Source organism: Cheilinus undulatus, linkage group 14 (assembly GCF_018320785.1).
Source record: "Cheilinus undulatus linkage group 14, ASM1832078v1, whole genome shotgun sequence".
Taxonomy (NCBI): domain Eukaryota; kingdom Metazoa; phylum Chordata; class Actinopteri; order Labriformes; family Labridae; genus Cheilinus; species Cheilinus undulatus.
In genome coordinates, this window is record NC_054878.1 from 32,533,449 (window position 1) to 32,553,030 (window position 19,582).

The 19,582-nt window shown below is 38.5% G+C and overlaps 1 protein-coding gene across 1 annotated transcript in view; it reads left to right on the top strand.

Moving 5' to 3' along the window:
* Positions 1–3,631: 3,631 nt before the first annotated feature.
* The window catches only part of tagapb (T cell activation RhoGTPase activating protein b), a 36,301-nt gene continuing 20,350 nt past the window's right edge, over positions 3,632–19,582 (top strand). The window contains exons 1-4 of the mRNA XM_041804911.1: positions 3,632–3,780; positions 3,963–4,099; positions 6,128–6,186; positions 14,392–14,480. Coding sequence (XP_041660845.1) covers positions 3,632–3,780; positions 3,963–4,099; positions 6,128–6,186; positions 14,392–14,480 — 434 coding nt within the window. The remainder of the gene's footprint in view (positions 3,781–3,962; positions 4,100–6,127; positions 6,187–14,391; positions 14,481–19,582) is intronic.

Here is a 19,582-nt window from a genome sequence, read left to right on the forward strand (position 1 = left end):
GTTAAAGCTCTCCATGTGGTACAGTCAGGCAGCATCAAAGATGAACAGTGTTATTGTTAAGTCCCATTTGATGCTGCTCTCTGAATAATCTTACTCTAATAATGACTTTTTTACTTAAAGATTAAGGATAAACATTCACACAACTAACACTGATGAGATTGAGAGTTAAGTTAAAGGAGCCATTTTTATTGAGAACCTTAGAGACGTTTTAACATCCTTAAGCTACGTTGCTCTACCCATGCCTCCTTCTCTTTATCTGGACTTGTCGGATTCATATAAAGAATGCATGCAGCAATGCAATGCAGCGCAGATTGTAGCTTGAGAATTGCAACCGCAAATAGCTCCTCTTTTGCAACTAACCCTCTGAAGAGTTTGCACTGATGAGATACAGATGAAAGATCACCCACAATTTTGCCAGCCTCGCGCATTTAGCGTTTGTTTTGCCACAGGCAAAGCGGCACTTCAGTGGCACATCCCCAACATCTAAATGCCAGAATAAGACAGAAAAAAATAGTTCAGGCTGAGACCTCATTCTTGCAGAGAAATATAGCAAAACCCAAACTTCTGCTTTTGCCTTTAAATTACATAAAGCACATCATTATCAGACAAACTAGTAGGTTTGGAAATCAGCTGATGGTCAGTTAGAGGTGAGAGAAGAAATTCTGTGTGGTGTTAATCTTCCTGCTGCATAAATCGATATATTATCAATCAATTAATTTGAACGTTCAAGTTTTTTTTTTACCATGAGAATCAACATCAGCCTAAAAAACCTGAATGACATGATACAATACGACAAGATACAATATGTTACTATAACATGAGAGTAGAAGCAATGTGAAATACAATTAAAAATGATACAGCACGATACGTTAGGATAGGTAGGCTTTCAAACAGGGCTGTCCTGATCCTGATCATATGTATCGGATCAGAACCAATACATACGACGGGCCATAAACGCACCAGTATCACAAAGCAGCAGTAGCAACATTAGCATCTCTGTGTTTAACATGTCAGCGGTGTGTAAATACTTCAAACGTGAGTGTGAAAGCAATGCAGCATCAGTAACATGACCATTTCGCCAGGTAGTAAAATCTACTAAAAGACACTCAACTCTGTAACCACTGATTTTATACCATTGCTTCAAATCTGTGTGAATGTGCCTGTGTGTATGTGAATGTGAGGGTGTGTGCCTGTGTGGATGATCTACAGCTTTGCAGCTTTGAGGTAGTTTTGTTTCATTGATTTCTTTGAGATGTTTTATAACTTATGTTTTAATGTGACCTACCAAGGGACTGCAGATGTAAATTAGCTTTAAGCTAACTCTGGTACAATGCATCACATGGCAACATTTATGTTCATTATTGTACATGGTCCCTTTACAAATAAATTGATAATTAATATACTGCACTAGGAGATTTCAGAGCACCTCATGCTTCCATCTGCTGAGGAGCTCTACAGAGATAATGATATCCTCTTCCAGCAGGACTTCGTGACTGCCCACAGTGGAGTCAAAACTTCATCTCAGCAGTGCCACAGACTGATTGGCTCCATGCTACATCACATTGATGCAGTAATATATGTAAAAGAAGCCCCACCCAAGTGCAGAGTGCATAAATCAACAGCTTTTACAAGATTGCAGACATTTCTTTATTATAAATGTTTATTTTGACTGTTTTTTTTTATATTCTAGCATTTTGAGATGGTGGATTTTTGATTTTCATGAGCTGTAAGCTGCAATCGAGTTGAAAACAAGTTGCCTAAGTCTTGAAATATTTCACTTTTTATGAGATGAATCTAGGAATCACGGAAATTAAACTTTTTAAATACAATCACAGGAAAAAAAAAGTTCAGAAAAATCTGTGTGCTCCTGCCCTTCTGTGTCAGTAAGGTTTTATGTCTCAGCCTCTGTTGTTCCTTGGATTTTTCCTGTGTCCACAGAATTTTCCTGTTTGATGGACTGTAGACATTTTTGCCATTGGATTTTTTTCTTTTGTTTTTAGGTTTTCTTGTGTTTTGCATTTGTTCCTCCTTTTTGTTTTCTGTTTTGCCTACACTTGGCATCAAGTCTTAGAGAAAAAAAAAGAAAATAAGACATCATCTGTGTAAAGCATTCAACTAGTCTGTGTTTGAACGGTTTAATATAAATAAACCCATCCTGCCTTGACTACCCCATTGAAGAGGTACCCACCGTTGAGCTTTTGTCTGATAGTTATAATTGATAATATATTTTTTTTATTTTCAAAGAGAACATGAATAGTTAAATCACAACTTTCACAAGGATCTCTTGAAAAATGTAGCATAAGAGTTATCCACCATTATATAAGAAAGTTATAGAGGGTACATGTTACACCTTAGGTGTGTCATTATGTGAGATTCTACAGTGGTCGAAGGCTGTTAGCACATGTCACCTGCAAGACAGGGACTTGTGCTCACTTTGTCACCTTTGCCCTTCTGTCTACTATGAATATAGTTAGCAAACAGGAACAGATTGTGTTTAACTTCTCAATAGCTGTAGTGGTATGACATACAAGACTTTCTGAAGCCTCATTATAGCCAGTGGAAATTGGTGAGCCATACCTGTGTGATGCGAAAGCATTCAACTACCACTCTATACCAAAAGATAGTAAAGGCTAAGATATATTTCTGCATCAAATCCAAACGATGGCGTGCACCTCTGATTCACAAAGCCATGAATTACGCAGAGACCATAAACTGTCTCCCGACCGTCCTTAGCCTAAGTTTGAGGTCGTTTCTGTCGAGCAGTCTGGTATAGCTCGGTACGGCATGGCACGAGTGCTCACCTGCAAAACACAACACAGACGTCTGCTCTGTGAGGACTTGGCAAAAACAGAAGAAAAACAGAATAATATATGCCAAAATCTAGGATATTTGGACTCAACAGAGATCCATACTGTTTTCTAGCCTGTGGATATTGATATGTGGCCACACAAATCAAGTTTCCGGATGTCTATCTGGACCTGATTTTAAGTACACAAATCAGAAGCTGAAGGCACACATCAGCCTGGTTTATTCATGACAGATGTGAAACGGAATTATTGTTAGTTTTGTGAATATGAAGCTTTAGATTAGTGGATTCTCTATATTATATGTAGTTATTCATCTATTTCTCACTTTAGGTAACCTGTGAAAAGCTCACCTGGTGGTTGTTGAAAGTGTAAAACTTTGGGCTGCATGCAACCTATTTTAAAATGAGATGAACACACCAAAGATTTCTTACTTTATCTACAGTAGTTTGATTTCAACACTAGTTAAACCTTTGGTTTGCTTTTAATATGACACATTCTCATGATACAGCTCGCAACTTTGAAATTATCTCGTATAAACTGTTATAGACCAGATATATTCATATATTAATGCGCCGTTACGACTAAAATGGATGCCAAAATCACAGATTTTCTTGTTTCCATGAACGGGCCTGGATAAAGAATGGAAATTGTATTTGTTAGGGTTTTTTGTCTGTTTTGTTTTACCATGTTTATGTCTTTCTAAACTTAAATATGACAGTCGTTCTCTCTGTACATGTATGTACAGGAGGCCCGGGGGAAAATGTGAGCCATTGTTTTTCATAGGGGTACAGGCTGTCACGGCATCTCACCCTCGTTAGCCTGAAATGAGGACACAGTGCCGGGGCCTGATGGGACATACTGCGATCTCATTAAGGGAGGAAGCTGCCCCACTGGAGCAGAATATTCCAGGTTGTAGAGATGGGAGGGCATACTTCGGGAAAGGGGGGAGATCAGAGCGGCACTGCAGGCCCAGGTCAGGCACAAAGAACTCTGTGCAGTTTGTGTGCCAGACGGGCCTCCATTGTTTTCCCTCTCATTAGCACGGCTCAGAAAGGGGGCTGTTTAGCAGGACAGGAGACGTCATTCTGCAGCCACTCCCTGTGCTCTTTTATGAACCTCAAACTAGGACGCAAAGTGCTTTTCATCCACTTGCAGAGAGGAGTTTGGACGGCAGGAGAGTGAGGGCTTGAGCATGGACGTTCCTGGTTATGGAATCACAGCAATGAGGAGAGGAAGCTATGATGATGCTACAGCTTCGATTCGCCCAGTGAGTATTGAGCCATCGTTCAATAGTAAGAAGGCAAAAGTGAAAATGATCTTTCTCTGATGACTTATGCTGCTCTCTAATCTGATACTTCCACCGACACACCACTGAACCAGTCTGTTGGTTTCTGTGTGAAAGGGAGAAAAAGATTGAATTTATAAAGTCACATGACCAAGGGTGAAGAGGTAAAGCTGTAACTACAAGAAAAATGTCAGAGAACTGACAAATAAAATAATCATGCTCCTTGTGTTCCTCACTTTTACTAAAATGAGTTTAAAAGAAACATGCAGGGGATCAGATTTAAATGTTTTGAATTGAAGAGGTGGCAAGTGTCTGGAGGAGAATGAGAGAAATTCTTGTCTTAACAGTGTGAGTAACCTGTGACCTTTGTCTTTCACTGAAGGGTGAAAGAAGGGTACAAACTGCAGATTAAACCATTATCAACACAATGTATATGTAGCCCTGAATCAAGGTTATTATAGTTAACTAAAACTAACTAAATTACTTAAATTCAAAAATCATTTTAGTTAACTGAAACTGAATAAAAACTAAGCTTTACCCCCCCCCCAAAAAAAAAAAAAGAAAACTAACTAAAACTGTATAGTGCGCTTACAAAACAAACTAAAATAAAATAAAAATGGGGACAAAATATCCTTAGTTTTAGTCTTTGACACAACCTTACTGACTGGCATAGACACCCAACTCTGGGGAGTGTAAAATTGCCTGATCTGATTGGTTAAGACTTCACATAGTGGTAGTTTTATGTCTGGAGTTGTAGTCAAACATCATCATTAAATAAATAAATGATACTTGAAGTGTAGCCTATTTTAATATGTTTTTAAAAATGTATGACACTCACGCAGCGCCGACATTTAACCGTAAAAACTAATAAAAACTAAACAAAAACAAAGGATTTTTGCAAAATAAAAAATAAACTAAACCAACAAACCTACTACTGTAATCTACTACTAGCCTAGCTAGTGACTGCTGTGAACAGGGCAGCTGACAACTAGGGAAACACCAAGTAACTGCTTGGAAAGACAGCTGACAGGAGGGAACAGACCCCTGCAGGGGCTGGCATGGGTTAGCTACCCATGTCAGCAGTGGCTGCTGTAAATAGTCTTGCCACAACCAAAGTAAGCTACGACAAGCTTAGAGAAAATACCCCAAGAGTCAGCGAGAGCTGGGGTGGAAGATGAGTTATAGGTGGATTACATGGTATCTGTATCACTAGCACAAAAAGTAGGTCTGATTTTTTTTTTTAATGTAAAAATGCAGTTCAAACAGCCTGAGCTTTTCTTGAACCTTTTATTTCTCTTCTTTCATACCATTTCTTGTCTCTTCCAACTGTCATTCAAACATGAGCCACTGGTCCTTAGCAATGACAGAGATCATATTGTATATTCACAAAATATACAATTAAGGGGCACTATTATGTAAAAGATCGAGGATGATTATTCAGTCTTTTTTCCCTCTAAGAAACGTCCCTGAAGTGACATTACAATGCAGGCTGTGGTGTATTTACAATGAGAACGGCAGAGGCTTGTTTTTTTTCATTGCAGATATCTACATGACAAACAACATGGTTCATGTTTATGCAACTTTCCATACCTCGTGATGACGTAAATGAGAGCCTGGACTAGGTCGCTCGGGCCCTTTGTATACTGGTCCTCCTGGCCCATCATGAGTCAGTGGACTTTTGTGCTTTCATGGAGCTGTAGAGACAGTGAACAGAAAGAGACACTTGTGAAATGTTCCTGCTTTGTTTTTTGTTGTTTCTGATATACCTCTCTTTGTCCCCAGCTCTGACTAACCCATTTTCCCAGTTTGTCTGGAAATTATAGCACATGAGCAGCCTGATCAAAATAAAAAATTTATTCTATGCCACCGAAGTTACAAACTGGGTTGTAAGTGTTGAGGTTACTGTGATGAAAATATTTGATTTTAGCCCTTTTAACCGCCCTAATTATACCTTTTAACATTTAAACGTGTATTGGCGAAATTCTGTGTAAGTTGTGTACAAGTTTATTTTCCATAAATTGCACACTGAGCCTAGTAACCCTGAATGGCGGGGCTCCTCCACTGAACATCGCAAAGGCAACAGCACTGAAGGCAGTTAAGTCCAAATATTTTTACAGCTAACCTTCGCTTTAATCACTCACCTGGTTTTACCTGCAGTGCAGCCGAATTATCCAGAAAGGTTTCTTCCTTCCACAAAATGAACCAGGTCATAAAAAGGCGTAAGAACAATGAATAAAGTGGACGAATGTGTAAAGACGGTGTATTCCAGGTGCTATTTGCTCCGTATCATTATGCTGCTGCTAGCTTCTTTAACGGTTGTTCTAGCTAGAAATACTTCATAGTTTATCTTGAAGATGTCATTAATCGTCCACACAGGCCTCCTCCTCTCCAGAACAAACAAAACAGTAAAAACCAACGAGTAAAGTAGATTCGTGTTTTTTTTTCTCTTTCTGTCGCGCTACGGTCAGAGCTGCGTAGCGCGCTAACGGTTTTGCTAATGCTAACTTTAGCTAACGGTTATAAGCAGCCAACATAGCTGTACCTACACACCAATGAATAAATTAACTGACGGCCGAAGGGCTGCCGCTGTTTTAATAAAGTTATACAGATAAAGCCTGACATTTTGTTTGCTGTTAATAAGTAAACAGCCAAAACCTGAATCATTGGCATATTTGCATTGTCATTTCGTTAGAGCAGGGGCCAGATTCTGGATTCAGGTCTGACCTGAGAGCCTAACAGGGTCAACATTTAACCAGAAACTGTCAACCTCATTTTCACCAGTAACAAAATGTGAAACAGCACTGATGATAAATCATTTGGAAATTCAAAAAAGTAAAAATGATAAGTTTAAAGGCTCAAATCTGAGATAAAAAAAAATCCAATTCATTAGTTCAAAAGATCAGAACATGTTATCAAAAATAGAAAAATACTTTTTAAAGTGCAAATATATGAGGAGAAAGTTGAAATCAAAAGTTTGAAAGGTCAAAATATGAGATCAGATTTGGAATCATGAGTTTAAAAGTCAATTATGTCTTAAAATTTTAAATTTTGAGACTGATAGGTCAAAATATGGGATTAAAAAGCCAAAATTAGAGTTGAAAATGTGAAAATATGTGCTAAAATTTAAAATGATGACTTGTAAAGTTAAAACTATGACTTAAATTCAAAACTGGGAGTGTAAAAGGTCAAAATATGATATAAAAAGTAAAAATTATGAATTTAAAATGTCAAAATATGAGAAAAAATTGAAATCATGTGTTTAAAAGTCAAAATATGGGACTAAAAAGCCAGAAAAAGGAGTTGAAAAGGTCAAAATATGACTTAAAATTTAAAATTGGGAATCACAATAAAAATGTGACACATAAAGTCCAAATAATGAGTTGAAAAGGTCAAAGCATGAAATGAAATCAAAATTCTAAGTTTGAGTTGTCATCTTGAGATGCAAAATTGAAAATATGAAATAAAACACAAATTAATTTAACCCCCCCACACACACCCCCACCACCAACACCACACACACACACCATTCTTGACTTGTTATCTAATATTTCTTACTCTTTACTTTTTCTGATTTTTATGGCTTCACAAGGATATTTTAAATCATCAAGTTGAAGTTTACATTTTTCACTGGAGGAAATCTGCAGACCTCATACTGGTGGGTCAGTTATAATACAAACATGATCTGATCTCGTGGGCCGGATATAATCGTTCCACAGGCCGGATTTGGCCCCCGGGCCTTGAGTTTGACACCTGTGAGTTAGAGCATATTACGTTCAAACTAGACTTGAGCATAAAGCATCTTTCTGGAGAGACTTTAAACTTACTGTCTTGTAATTTTTTTCTCTTCATGTTTTTGAATGCTTTCCTTAATTTGAAATGCTTCACATTTGTCATATATTGAGATTGTAACTCAAATCTGTAATTTCTCATCTCTTATACATCATAATTTTGATCATTTTAAGCCTTAATTTACTTTTTTGTGTGAAACTATAGTTTAACTTGATCTGAAGTTAGATTGCACATTCCAAACCAGTGCCTGTTCAATTTCCTGATTTTTCTGTCTGTTTGTACGTAGTTCTTTTGTTTAAAAAAAATGGTGCTAATAAAGATTGAAGTGAAAATTTAAAGTCAGGTTTAAATTGCAATAAGTCCTACTGCAATTTTCATATTGCTGAAGTTCCAATACCTTTGACCTGTGTCATTAACAGTTTCATTCTTTTTTTTGCTAATGGAGATGTTGTTCTCTGCTCATCAGGCAAACAGAAATATGCATTTCTGTCAATTAAATTTTCCAAAAATTTCACTTTTCTTACTTTTGTAAATGCTTTTCTTATTAGAATATAACAATTCAATATAACAATTCACATTTCATTCACAATTCATAAATGAAATATTTGAATAAAATCACAATTAGATTATTTTCCCAAATCATTCAGCCCTAGTAGCTACTCTGAACTCAGTCCTTTGAATTAAGATTTAAATAAAATACTTTTAATTTTAAGATGATACTATTTATATGCCAGTACTTTTACTTTGACATAATGAAAAATAAACAAAGGACAGAGACAGAGAGAAATCTTATTTGTTTAATAATTTCTTACTCAAAGCTGAATTAAGATTTTGAATTAATACAAAGGCTTAATGAAGGTCCAACCCGTACTAACGTTGTTATTTTTTAGCTTTGTGAACACAACATTTCACACTAACATTTTTTTCACTCAGCCTGAAAGCCTGGATGTTGCCAGGAAACGTCAATGTCAGCCACTGCATGGAAGAAACACGTCATTGGTAATCACAGGGAAATAGGAGCTCAGCAAAGATCTGCTGGGTCTCCATACATTTTCATCATGGGCAGTTAGTCATTATAATCCAATCAGTTTATCCCCTTGTTTCTGCATTCCTCCTCTTAGAATGAACGAAAACATTTTCTGAAGCGTTCTTCCAGCTTGGCTGTCTTTGTGCAGCTTTGTGAATTTATAAACAATTTTCTATTTGAATGGCTATTTTGTACAAGCAGCATGTTAAATTTTCCCAGCAATCAAACATTCCGCAATCATTTTTGACATCTTATGTGTTAGATGGAGCTTTGTGCATGTAGTGGACATTTTTATTCTCACTTCACTGAAAACATGGAGATGCCTTTCAAACAGACCTTTGGTGCTAACACAAGGAATAGAATAGCTGCTCCCTAAGATTTATGACCTTCACTGTGTAGAATGAACTGTGTGCTGAGCAGATGCTAGACAGTTGTTTACAGCCATTCATAAGCAACAAAATCTCTCTATAGGAGCGTTTGCAGAGTTTTCCATTTAAACACAAGGTAAGAAATTTTGACGCTGGGGGCTCTCAGTCAAAACAGTAACAAAGATCATGTGACATGCTGCTTAGTGTACACCTCTGTTGCTCACTTCTTGTTTTGACATGAATACTATTCAAGAAAAAATGCAGTTCGTAAGGTGTGTTTACCATTTTCAAAACATGGAAGAACTTTAACAGTATAGGAAAAAAGCTGTTAAAGTTGCCTCCCTGATTAGGCTGTGAGCTACTCAAAAAGCATCATGGGATTGCTCACAGCGCTAACCAGGATGGCTACTGTAACAGGTTTTCTCGCTCATTATGTGAAATCCGTGCATGAAACAAAAATAGCAGTTTAGTAAATACCCATCATGGAGTGCAGTTCCTGTTGAAAAGATACCTCAATTCAAAATAAGTATGCCCTGGAGTAGCACTTGACACTCATCGCACTCGATACTCATATCACTCAACTTTGGAAATGTCTAGTGGGGCAACAGCATGAATGAGTGGATGAATAGGGGAATTACTGTGAAATTAATGCCTGTGAAATTCTACATTTTGTGCTTTAAAGATTATGCCTTTTCAGTAGCTATCCATAGATAAAAACGCTATTTCACAGAAAAACAGCAAAGAAATCAGAATACAATGTGAAACATTAATTTGAAATCATAATTCACCTTGTTTTTTCATATTACACTTGGCCTTAAACCTAGCCAGCTGATAATTTCATTTTTTAGACCTATTTGCAATTTCTGAAGTTTTATGCCAAAACCATAACCTTACAAAGCAGATGGATACGCCCATTTCCTTGTTTTTCACTTGCGAATCCATCTTGCAAAGCTCCTGTCTGAACCATTTAGGCCCGGTTAGAAAGTGACAGGACCAATCAGTGACAAGGGGCAGTACTTTCAGGCGCAGCAGAGTCATGATGTAAACAAGCAGCAGCAAGAGCTGGTGCAGTTATGGCGGAAGACATTAACGTGGATGCCGCTAAAGCGCCAGTTTTATCAAAACTTGACAACATTTCTTTGTTAAAAGAAGAACAAAGAACAGTAGTGAGTTCTTTTCTTATCAAAAACAACAAAAGTCCTGTACTGACATGTAGCTGAGCACGTGCACCTCGGTAGCAGCAATGACATCACTTGTTTTGTTGCTCTGATTGGCCCGTAAAGATGTGACAGACAGAACGTTCATCCAATCCCCCTCCGATTTTTTTTTCAAAGGCTCTGCCCTTTTCCAAACGCTGTATATCGAAGGTTTTCCAAATGGATGTGTGAAACCTATCCATCTGGCGTGTCAGGTTAGACGTCGCTGTCACTCATATGGAAAACCCCGTCCTTTTGTCCTCCCTCCCCTAAGTACCAAACTGCCCAGTTTTTGTGCATTATTTTGAATTACTGAAGTGGGCAAAATAAGCTTTGAGCTGGGGGGTCATTTACACTTTAATTAAGTCTGCATGTCTTGATATGCAAAATTAGTTTTACCAATTATAGTTTTTTAAATAAAATAATAATCAATGGAAGCTCAATTAAGGCATCACACTGCAAATCAGATTTTATTGTGAGTTAGGCTAAATGGATCCTTACATCTTTAATTCTGACAAATCTCAAAGTTTTGTAACTTTCAACATAGTTGCCTTATCTATATTTAAATTCATGTTTAACCAACAACTCAATTTTTAACTATTTTGGGCCTTTTTGCTTTTAGAGTTGAAGAGAGACAGGAAATATTGGGGATTAACCTTACAAGCATGTCTTTGGTAACCTTGCATAGCAGAAAGATATGCCTGTTTCCTTGTTTCTCACTGGCGAATCCATCCTGCAAAGCTCCTGTCTGAACCGTTTGGGTGTGTTTGGATGTGACAGACAGAATGTTCATCCAATCACTCTCCGAGTTCTTTTTTTCAAAGGCTCTGCCTTTTCCCAAACGCTGTGTATGAGAGGTTTTCCAGATGGATGTGTGAAACACATCCATCTGACCTGCCAGGTTATGTCTTTTGTACCTGGAGAGAAACCAGACATGCACTAGAAGAACATACAAACCCTGCTTATGCATGCCGGCTCTACCAACTGTGACTCTCTGTTTTTAAAAACACTGATGCTTCTGAGAAAATGCCCGTAAAGGATACCAGTGTAATTAACTGCAGATGAGCACAAATACATTCTTCCCCATAACCTTGATTAGATGATGGGCCTCTTATTAGCAACTGAGGAACTTTTTTTTTTCTAGCCCCATCAGTGTTTCCTGTCATCTTTCCTGCACTGAGTGTTTTGATCAGTGGATTTATTCTTGATACAATGCTCCCTTCCGAGCAGAGGCAAAGGCTCTGTATTATTGTCTATGACCACCTGTCTATATAAAAGGCTGTTTGTCTTCCCATTAGAACTAGAGGTCCGTATGTTTGCAGAAGAGAAGGACATGAAAACTCCACTTGTGCTCATTTCTGAGAGGCTACTTTATTGATTGATAGTTCAACAGGTCAATGCCACATGCAGTTTTTGGCGTTTCAAAGAAAAAAGAAATAGTTCTTTGAAATTCTCACTTAATTGTCTCAAATGAGAACATCACACAGTCTTAAGAATCAGAAGTTGGTTGACGCAATAAAGGAATTTGCTTTGGTATTTCTGACTTTACTGTGTAACCACGTTCCGGTTGTGTATATTCATATTAATGGTAGTCAATGTGAACACAGAGAGATTTGACTCATCTTCATCATCCCATGTTAGTGTAGTGTTCATGCTGTTCTAAAAGCATGTACAAACTCAGGTCAGTGTCTGTAAAGCTTGCACATACGTAACACGAGAACAAAGAAAGCGATGTCAGTGGAAAACACCTTGACATAAGTGTCATCTTGATGAATCCCTTCCTCAAATCAATAAAGTTCCATTAGTAAATGTTTTAATGTGACATCTTTATGCCCTGATGCATGAAAAAAATTAGAAGTGTAGGAACTGCAGTTTTGTTATAAATGAGCAAAAGTCCGCTGAATAGATGAAATGACAAATTATGTGAAACCTCTGTTAATTTCTTGCAAGTCAGTATTGATGTTTTAGATCCCTGGCTGGGGTTGGGCATTTACTTCTCCCTGATAATAATTACTGTAACTATAGCAACCAGGGTCCTCTCCTCTTAACACAGTAGTAGCTTTAAGCCCTGCCTGATTTTTCCTTGAATAAAATAAAACCTTTGACACAGCCATTCAGAGACCATGATCTGCTCTTGAAAAAAAAGGTCAGGTTAGAGGGTTCTTGGGCTGCATCATGGTGCAATAGTTAGCGCTCCTGCCTCACAGCAAGAAGGTTCCAGGTTTGAGGGTCATTCTTTGTGGTGTGAGGTGGCGGGATTTGCATGTTCTCCCCTTGCATATCTGGATTCTCTCTAGGTACTCCAGCTTCCTCATAGACCATAGACATGTTTGTATGGTTAACTGGAAAATATGAATTGCCCATGGATGTGAATGTAAGGCTGAAGATGTACTTGCTGTTTTACCGTGCCTTTGCAGATGTGTTGCTGCGTTCATGAGCATTCTCATGGATTAAATTACCTATACATGGCGTGTTACTGGAGGATAACTGTAGAGGGCACACAAGAGCGCTTAGGCAATATATACAACTACCTGATGTGTGAGATGTAACCTGTAAAAATGGAGACACTCAAGCAAGTTTGTATAATGTAAATTCTGAGATCAGAAATGACTTACTTATTTAGTGACCATGTTAACTGGTGTATGGCGGCACGGGGGTTAGCGCTGTTGCCTCACAGCAAGGTCCCTGGTTTGCTTCCTGGTCAGGGTCTTCTGTGTCCTTTCGCATGGGTTCTCTCTTGGTACTCTGGCTTCCTCCCACCACCAGAAACATGTTCATTAGGCTAATTGGTGACTCTAAATTGGCTGTAGGTGTGAATGTGAGTGTGCCTGGTCTGCAAATAATCCATTCTTTAGTGTTGTCACAGTATCTTCATTCAATATGTATTCAGTGAAAACTAAACTTATAACAGCCACAGACACACTTGACTGAAAGCCACCAGTTAGTCCCTTTTTGAATTTGAATCTTGTGTCCGCATCATGTGAATTTTTGGGGACATGCATAAATGCCATATTAAACAGACACTGGGGACATAGGCAGGCATGATGTGTCCATGTAAATAACAGGTTTTTAGTCTCTGTCGCAGACTGTCATAAATATTGGAGTGACATCAGCTACTTGGGTACTAAAGGGGGCTTTTGAGTCCTTGAAGTGGCATAATGAAATACTGTCTCAAACTAATTTTAGATGAGCCTAGCAACAGGACAAAAAGGTGGAATTGAAGTGGGTCTGAAGTCTCCTCACAGCAGCTATTCTGTTCCAGGATGCAGTCAGGCTAATAATAGCCTACATAAATCCATTTCCTTACTTAAACCAAAACGCTCAAGTTGTAAACCCTACCCAGCCCCATCCCCCACTAGGTGTCTCATAAAGGCACTATTCTGACGTTAGTTTTTTTTTCTTTAATCAGGCTGTGAAGATATGCCTACCTGCTGTAAAGCAGCAGTACTTAAGCATGGGTGTACATGGGTCAACAGTCATTCTACAGTTTGAATAAAAGAGTGATAGTTTCACGGCTGCTACTTAACAGCTGGTGAAAACATTAGTGTGAAAATGAAACAGTTATGTGTTCTGTAAGCAGATGTAGAGATTTGAAACGTGAATAAAGGCACGGTATGTGCACAGTCTTTTCTGAATAAGTAACTACCACTTTAATAGCTGCACTTGCCAGCATATAATCTCTCCTTCACTACTTAATCCTTGCACTATGTAAACTTAATTCAATGTTTACAACTGTCATAATGCAATCTCTTTTTACTATTGTTGTTATTGCTGTTTTATTCTATTTTATTATCCTTATTCTATTTTATACTAATTTTATTGCTGCTTGACTCTGAGTTCCAAACAAAATTTCATTATATCAACAACAATGGCAGTAAAGTCTTTCTGATTCTGAAGTTCCATTTTCTGTGCTTTCCAGCAGCATTTCAAACACTTGGCTCAAAGGCGACGTTCTGCTCCCTCACTGGTCTTTGGGAAGGCGTTGGGGATGCCGTGGTCTTCCATCAGGTATGTACATCATCCATTTCCATGCATTGAAACTAATGTAGAATGTGCATGTCATTTTTATATTGTTATGTCTCTCATTCATGCACTCATAACAGAAATTATTATTCTGTTCGTCCAACTAAACTGGATATTTCAAATGCATGTAAGCATGTTATTCTAACTAAAAACAGATGGATGGCGACTGATTTACTCTTGCATATATGCACCTCAGTTTGGCCCGGCTTGGAAAAGGTGCAGACGTTTGACAGTATTAATGCCAAGCATAGCAGATGCTGCATTATTATCTCCTTTTGGAGATCACCAAAAGCTAGGGGTATGGTGTTCATGTCACAAGTTTGTCAGCTGCGTTTATGATTAATCGTGTTGAATGATTTGCACAACATCTGTTTCTTACTTGGAAATTGTAATGTTTCCCTAACTTCCAAAATAAAACAGATGAAGGTCAGTTTTATAATTAACTTTATTTTAAATAAATGTCATCACAATTGATTACAGCAGCCCAGAAATGATTAAAAAATAAGTGAAGTATTTAATTTTGTGATCATAAATAGCATACTATAATAGGGAATTAAACTTAAGCCAAAATGTAGAGTTCTGAACATTGAAAGCTCAGTAAAGTCCTTGTCCTATAATAATAGATAAAAACAAGCTTCACCAGGCAGATGAAAATAGTGATGTCTGGCAAACTACCAATTTTCTGAGTGGCTCTATGCTTTTTAACCTTTTATATGCAGATGTCAGAGCACTTCCAAACACTGTTTACCTAAAGCCTGCACGCTTGTAATCGTGACAGCTATTATCCCTTCTCAGTGGTTGGCCTATATATTGCTGTGGCTCATTTAAGAAATACATAAATAAATAAATAAAGCAGGAGTTCACAGGAGGTCTCTTATGCACAACTGTTGTGTTTTGCAATATTTCTTTGTCCATGTGGATGTAAAGTATTTGATGATATCAGCTTTCAGGGATTTTTTTGCGTAATAGTTATATAGGTTATGTGAAAGAATGCAGTAATTGCAGGGACTGTTTAATAATTGCACAGCCAAGGGGACCAGTTTCTAGCAAAGTCAGGCTTTAATGACTGTGAGAAGATTTTTGGTTTGTAAAATAAAGCTTCTTCCCTTGTTTTAGTTACAAACAGCAGCTCACAGGATAACAAATACCTTTCATCCCCAGTGCGTAGAGGAGAGTGCCAAATACAGGGACAAGTGTGTGCCGGGGTTAATCACAAGGCTGATTTAACCTCTCTTATTAAAAAAATATAATGCTAAACTACCATCCACTGAATTAACTTAACTCTAATTCTATTTCATGTCACCAAGAAGTGAAATTGTGATCTTAATCACTGACATTTGAACGGAGCATTGTTTATTTATTCTGTGGCGTTTCACTTCCAGCTCTCATCAGATGGTTAAAATTGCTCTTGTCACGGAAAAAAAAAAAAAAAAAAACTTAACTGAACATTTAATCCTGCTCTGGACACAGGCTGTCCTGTGACATTAGAGCTTGTTTGGTGCAGCATTGAAAGGTATCCAAACGCAGAGGAAAGGCTCAGTTCATGGCGCGTAAAAGAATTCCACGGAGATTCAGATGGTATACTGACACAGAAGAGCAGCTTTAGGAACCATAGACTGTAGAAAGAATTGGACAAACCCTGTGTGACGTCAGCCGTCTGCTTACAACCTAACGGCCTGCCCACTAATCGCGACTTCCTGTCAGCCTGCTAGCTAGCATTCCGGTTGACAGAAACGGAGCCTCTGCCTGCCGAGCTATCTGTCAATCAAATGACACACACCAATCAGCTTTCATCCTAAATCCAATCCAAACAATCATGGTACAAAAAAATTCAACCCCCGTACAGTGGGAGCACAATAAGACACCAGCTAATGAGACACGTTTGGTGTTTTGAACCAGGCTGTAAACCAGTTTATTTTGTGTGTCAAAACTGGCTGTTAAACATGTGTGCAGACGGGACTTCCGGTGTTCCTGCAGCCAGCCTCAAGTTGACACTCGCAATTTTTTGCACTTCCGCATTGGCTTCATTTTTCAGGACCGAAGGTTGCCGCCTGGTAGAAACTCATAAGGGTGAAAAAGTCTGGGTTTCATTCATCAGAAGTGCTTTGAACTCTGATAAGGCTCCAGATTATATGCTGTGAGCAGTAATTCTCCGCTATGAACCGCTTTCTCTCGCTCTCCTCACTGTGCTCTGTATAGTTAACGTAGCTGCTGATCCCAGGTCTGGTAAAATAACTCCAGTGTCAGATCAGATATTGTATAAATCTGCTTTTCTTTTAAAGCCGAAACAACAACACTTACATATACTAAGTTATCAATACGTATAAATTCATCATGGTGGATGCTTCATATGATGACATCGGCGCGTGGCGTATCTGTGCCCAGGCCTGGATGTGTTGAGCAATGTGAGTGCAGGCCAAAGGGGGGACAGGGGAGGGGGTCAAATGGGCTTCAGCACGGTTAGAATACGGCATGGTACGGATGGCCTAGTGTGAGTACACCTTTAGCGGTGTTTCTGAAAATGAGCACCAACCAGCCTCAAAGTAATAAAAGTTCCATTCAGTGCATACTGATTAGTGTTTTGATTGTACATTTTCTGTTACCCTGCTGAGACTGTTGATAGTGTCTTTAGATAGATTTCCATGTTTCAAACTTGTCAAATTTGTCAAAGACTCATTGCACTCTCTTAAATCAAGTAATAGTTTCTCTTTCTTTTTACTGCATCTTCTGGCCCCCAGGTGGCAGCACAAAAATTTTAAAATGTCAAACTATCCCCCTTGTTGTCAAAGAGGACAAGCTGACAGACTGTAAAGGAAAAAAAAATATTAACGTTGTCATGATGTCACATAGATTATCTCCCACCTGTGTCTAGGTCACACAACCCACTCTACTCAGGCCACAAACACAGATGTGACTGTGGGGGATTTACAGAGCCCCCCTGCACTTAGTTTTAACTCATTTAACCTCACAGATAACCCCTAGGACTCAGAAAACAAGGCTGTTATTGACCTTTTCAATTTCAGATCTACAGTGGGTGCGGAAAGTATTCAGAACCCCTTAAATTTGGCACTCTTTATTAATTTGCAGCCGTTTGCTAAAATCATTTAAGTTGATTTTTTTCCTCATCAGTGTACACACAGCAGCCCATTTTGACAGGAAAACACAGAATTGTAGGAAACCTATAAAGGCCTAAATCAATAGGCTCCCCCTCCCTTACTGACCTCCTCCACCATCACATTCCTACCTGTACCCTCTGCTCTTCTAACACCAACCTCCCCTCCCCGCCATCTAGAACCAAGCACTGAACCTGGGGGGACAGAGCCTTCTCCATAGCTGCCCCCTCCCTCTGGAACTCACTCCCAACTCATATTCAAAACTGCACGGACTTACCCACTTTTAAATCAATGCTGAAAACTCACCTTTTTAGACAGGCTTTTAATCTGTGATTGTGATGTTCTGTCATTTGTGTTTGTCTGTTTGTTTTTGTTGGCTTTATCTACTTTTAATGTTCATTTATAAGTGTCTGTATTGTTTTTCTGCATTGTACAGTGTCTTTGAGTTTTATGAAAAGTGCTTTATAAATAGAATGTATTATTATTATTATCCATCTGCTTTGCAAGGTTAGCATTAGGCTGCATAATAACAAAATCAAAACACTTGAAAGGGTCTTAATAATGTAGATAGAAGGCAGTTTATCTTCATTCTTGACAAAGACAGCCAAAGCCCTTAAAAATAAAGTGAATGCATTTTAACGCTGAATATTTCAAAACTCTTTGCTTTAAGCCGTGGTTCCAGATTCACAAGGACTTCACAGTGCACCTACAGTCTGTCATGCTTCTTTTAAAAACTGAATATTTTGTGCGTAGGCTTGTCATCACCTCCTCTTACTTATCTGATGTCAAAGTTTTTAACCTTTTGAAGCTGTAACACAAAGACCACCAGGGCATTAAGTGGGCGAGTCTATCAAAGCAAGAAAAACAAGAAGAAATGTCAGACCAGCCCCCTCTCTCACACCTCTGTTTGGCTCTTGATTCATCACTCAAACATGTTGTGCATTTCCGTGAGGCGGGGGATCTGGTGGGTGTAAGTTTCACTGCAGTGGGATAGCCTTTGACGTAAAAAGTCTCCCCTACAAGTGTAAAAAAAGTTAAATCTCATCTCAAACACTGTGATTCACCAGTTTATTATGTGGATATCAAGGGTGGAACATAATAGATAAAGGCCAAAATTTGTGCTCACAGCCACGTAATAAAGAATTAATTAAAAGTTGCCCCTCAGCTCTCTGAAGGCCAGCTCTTACTAAACAATTTCAGCCGAGTCATCACAGCTCTCTGTCAAACAGCAGGCCTGAGTGGGACAAAAGTCAATGAGTCAAGCACAGTTCGACAAGACTAGCATGCCAGAGTCTTTCTCGTATTGTCTAGTTTGACACCCTGACCTGACATCAAACAACTATCCTGACGACTACCAATAGGAGAGCATTTTCTCCTTGTCATTGTATCATTTGCCAGAGTGACATTGTACAAGCCCCCACTTTTTTTCCACATGTGGATTTTTTGTACATCTAGTGAAGCTGTGTGTATTAGGCTGATTGGGTTAATTTTCTTGTCATGTTATTACATTCCCACCTCACGTTGTATTTAAAGGAGAGCCTCTCCATTATGTGCTTCTTTTTGATACATCAGGATAACTCATTATTACTTGTTTTGTTTTTTTAAATCTTTCTTCAGGGCAAAAGACTGCTAGAATCCCAACGAGTGCTCCTGTTGTAGCAATAATTAACAATCTTTCACCTGCCTCCCCAACAACCTGTGACCTGTGTTGATGTGTATGACCTTATGTGTGTTGGACCCCACGAAGAATAGCAAATGCTTCTGCTAGTGCTAATGGGTATCCTAATAAAGAAAGAAAGGAAAAAAGAAAGAACTATCAAATTGTTACAGAGACAGTGTAAAGACAGCATACGATTGGTTGGGATCCCACTTGCATGATCTGGCAAGGTGCCGTCGTAAAAGACAACAAAACAGAACATGTACTGAAGTCTTAGCCGGCCTCTATCTTGTTGGATAGATATTTATATCTCTCAT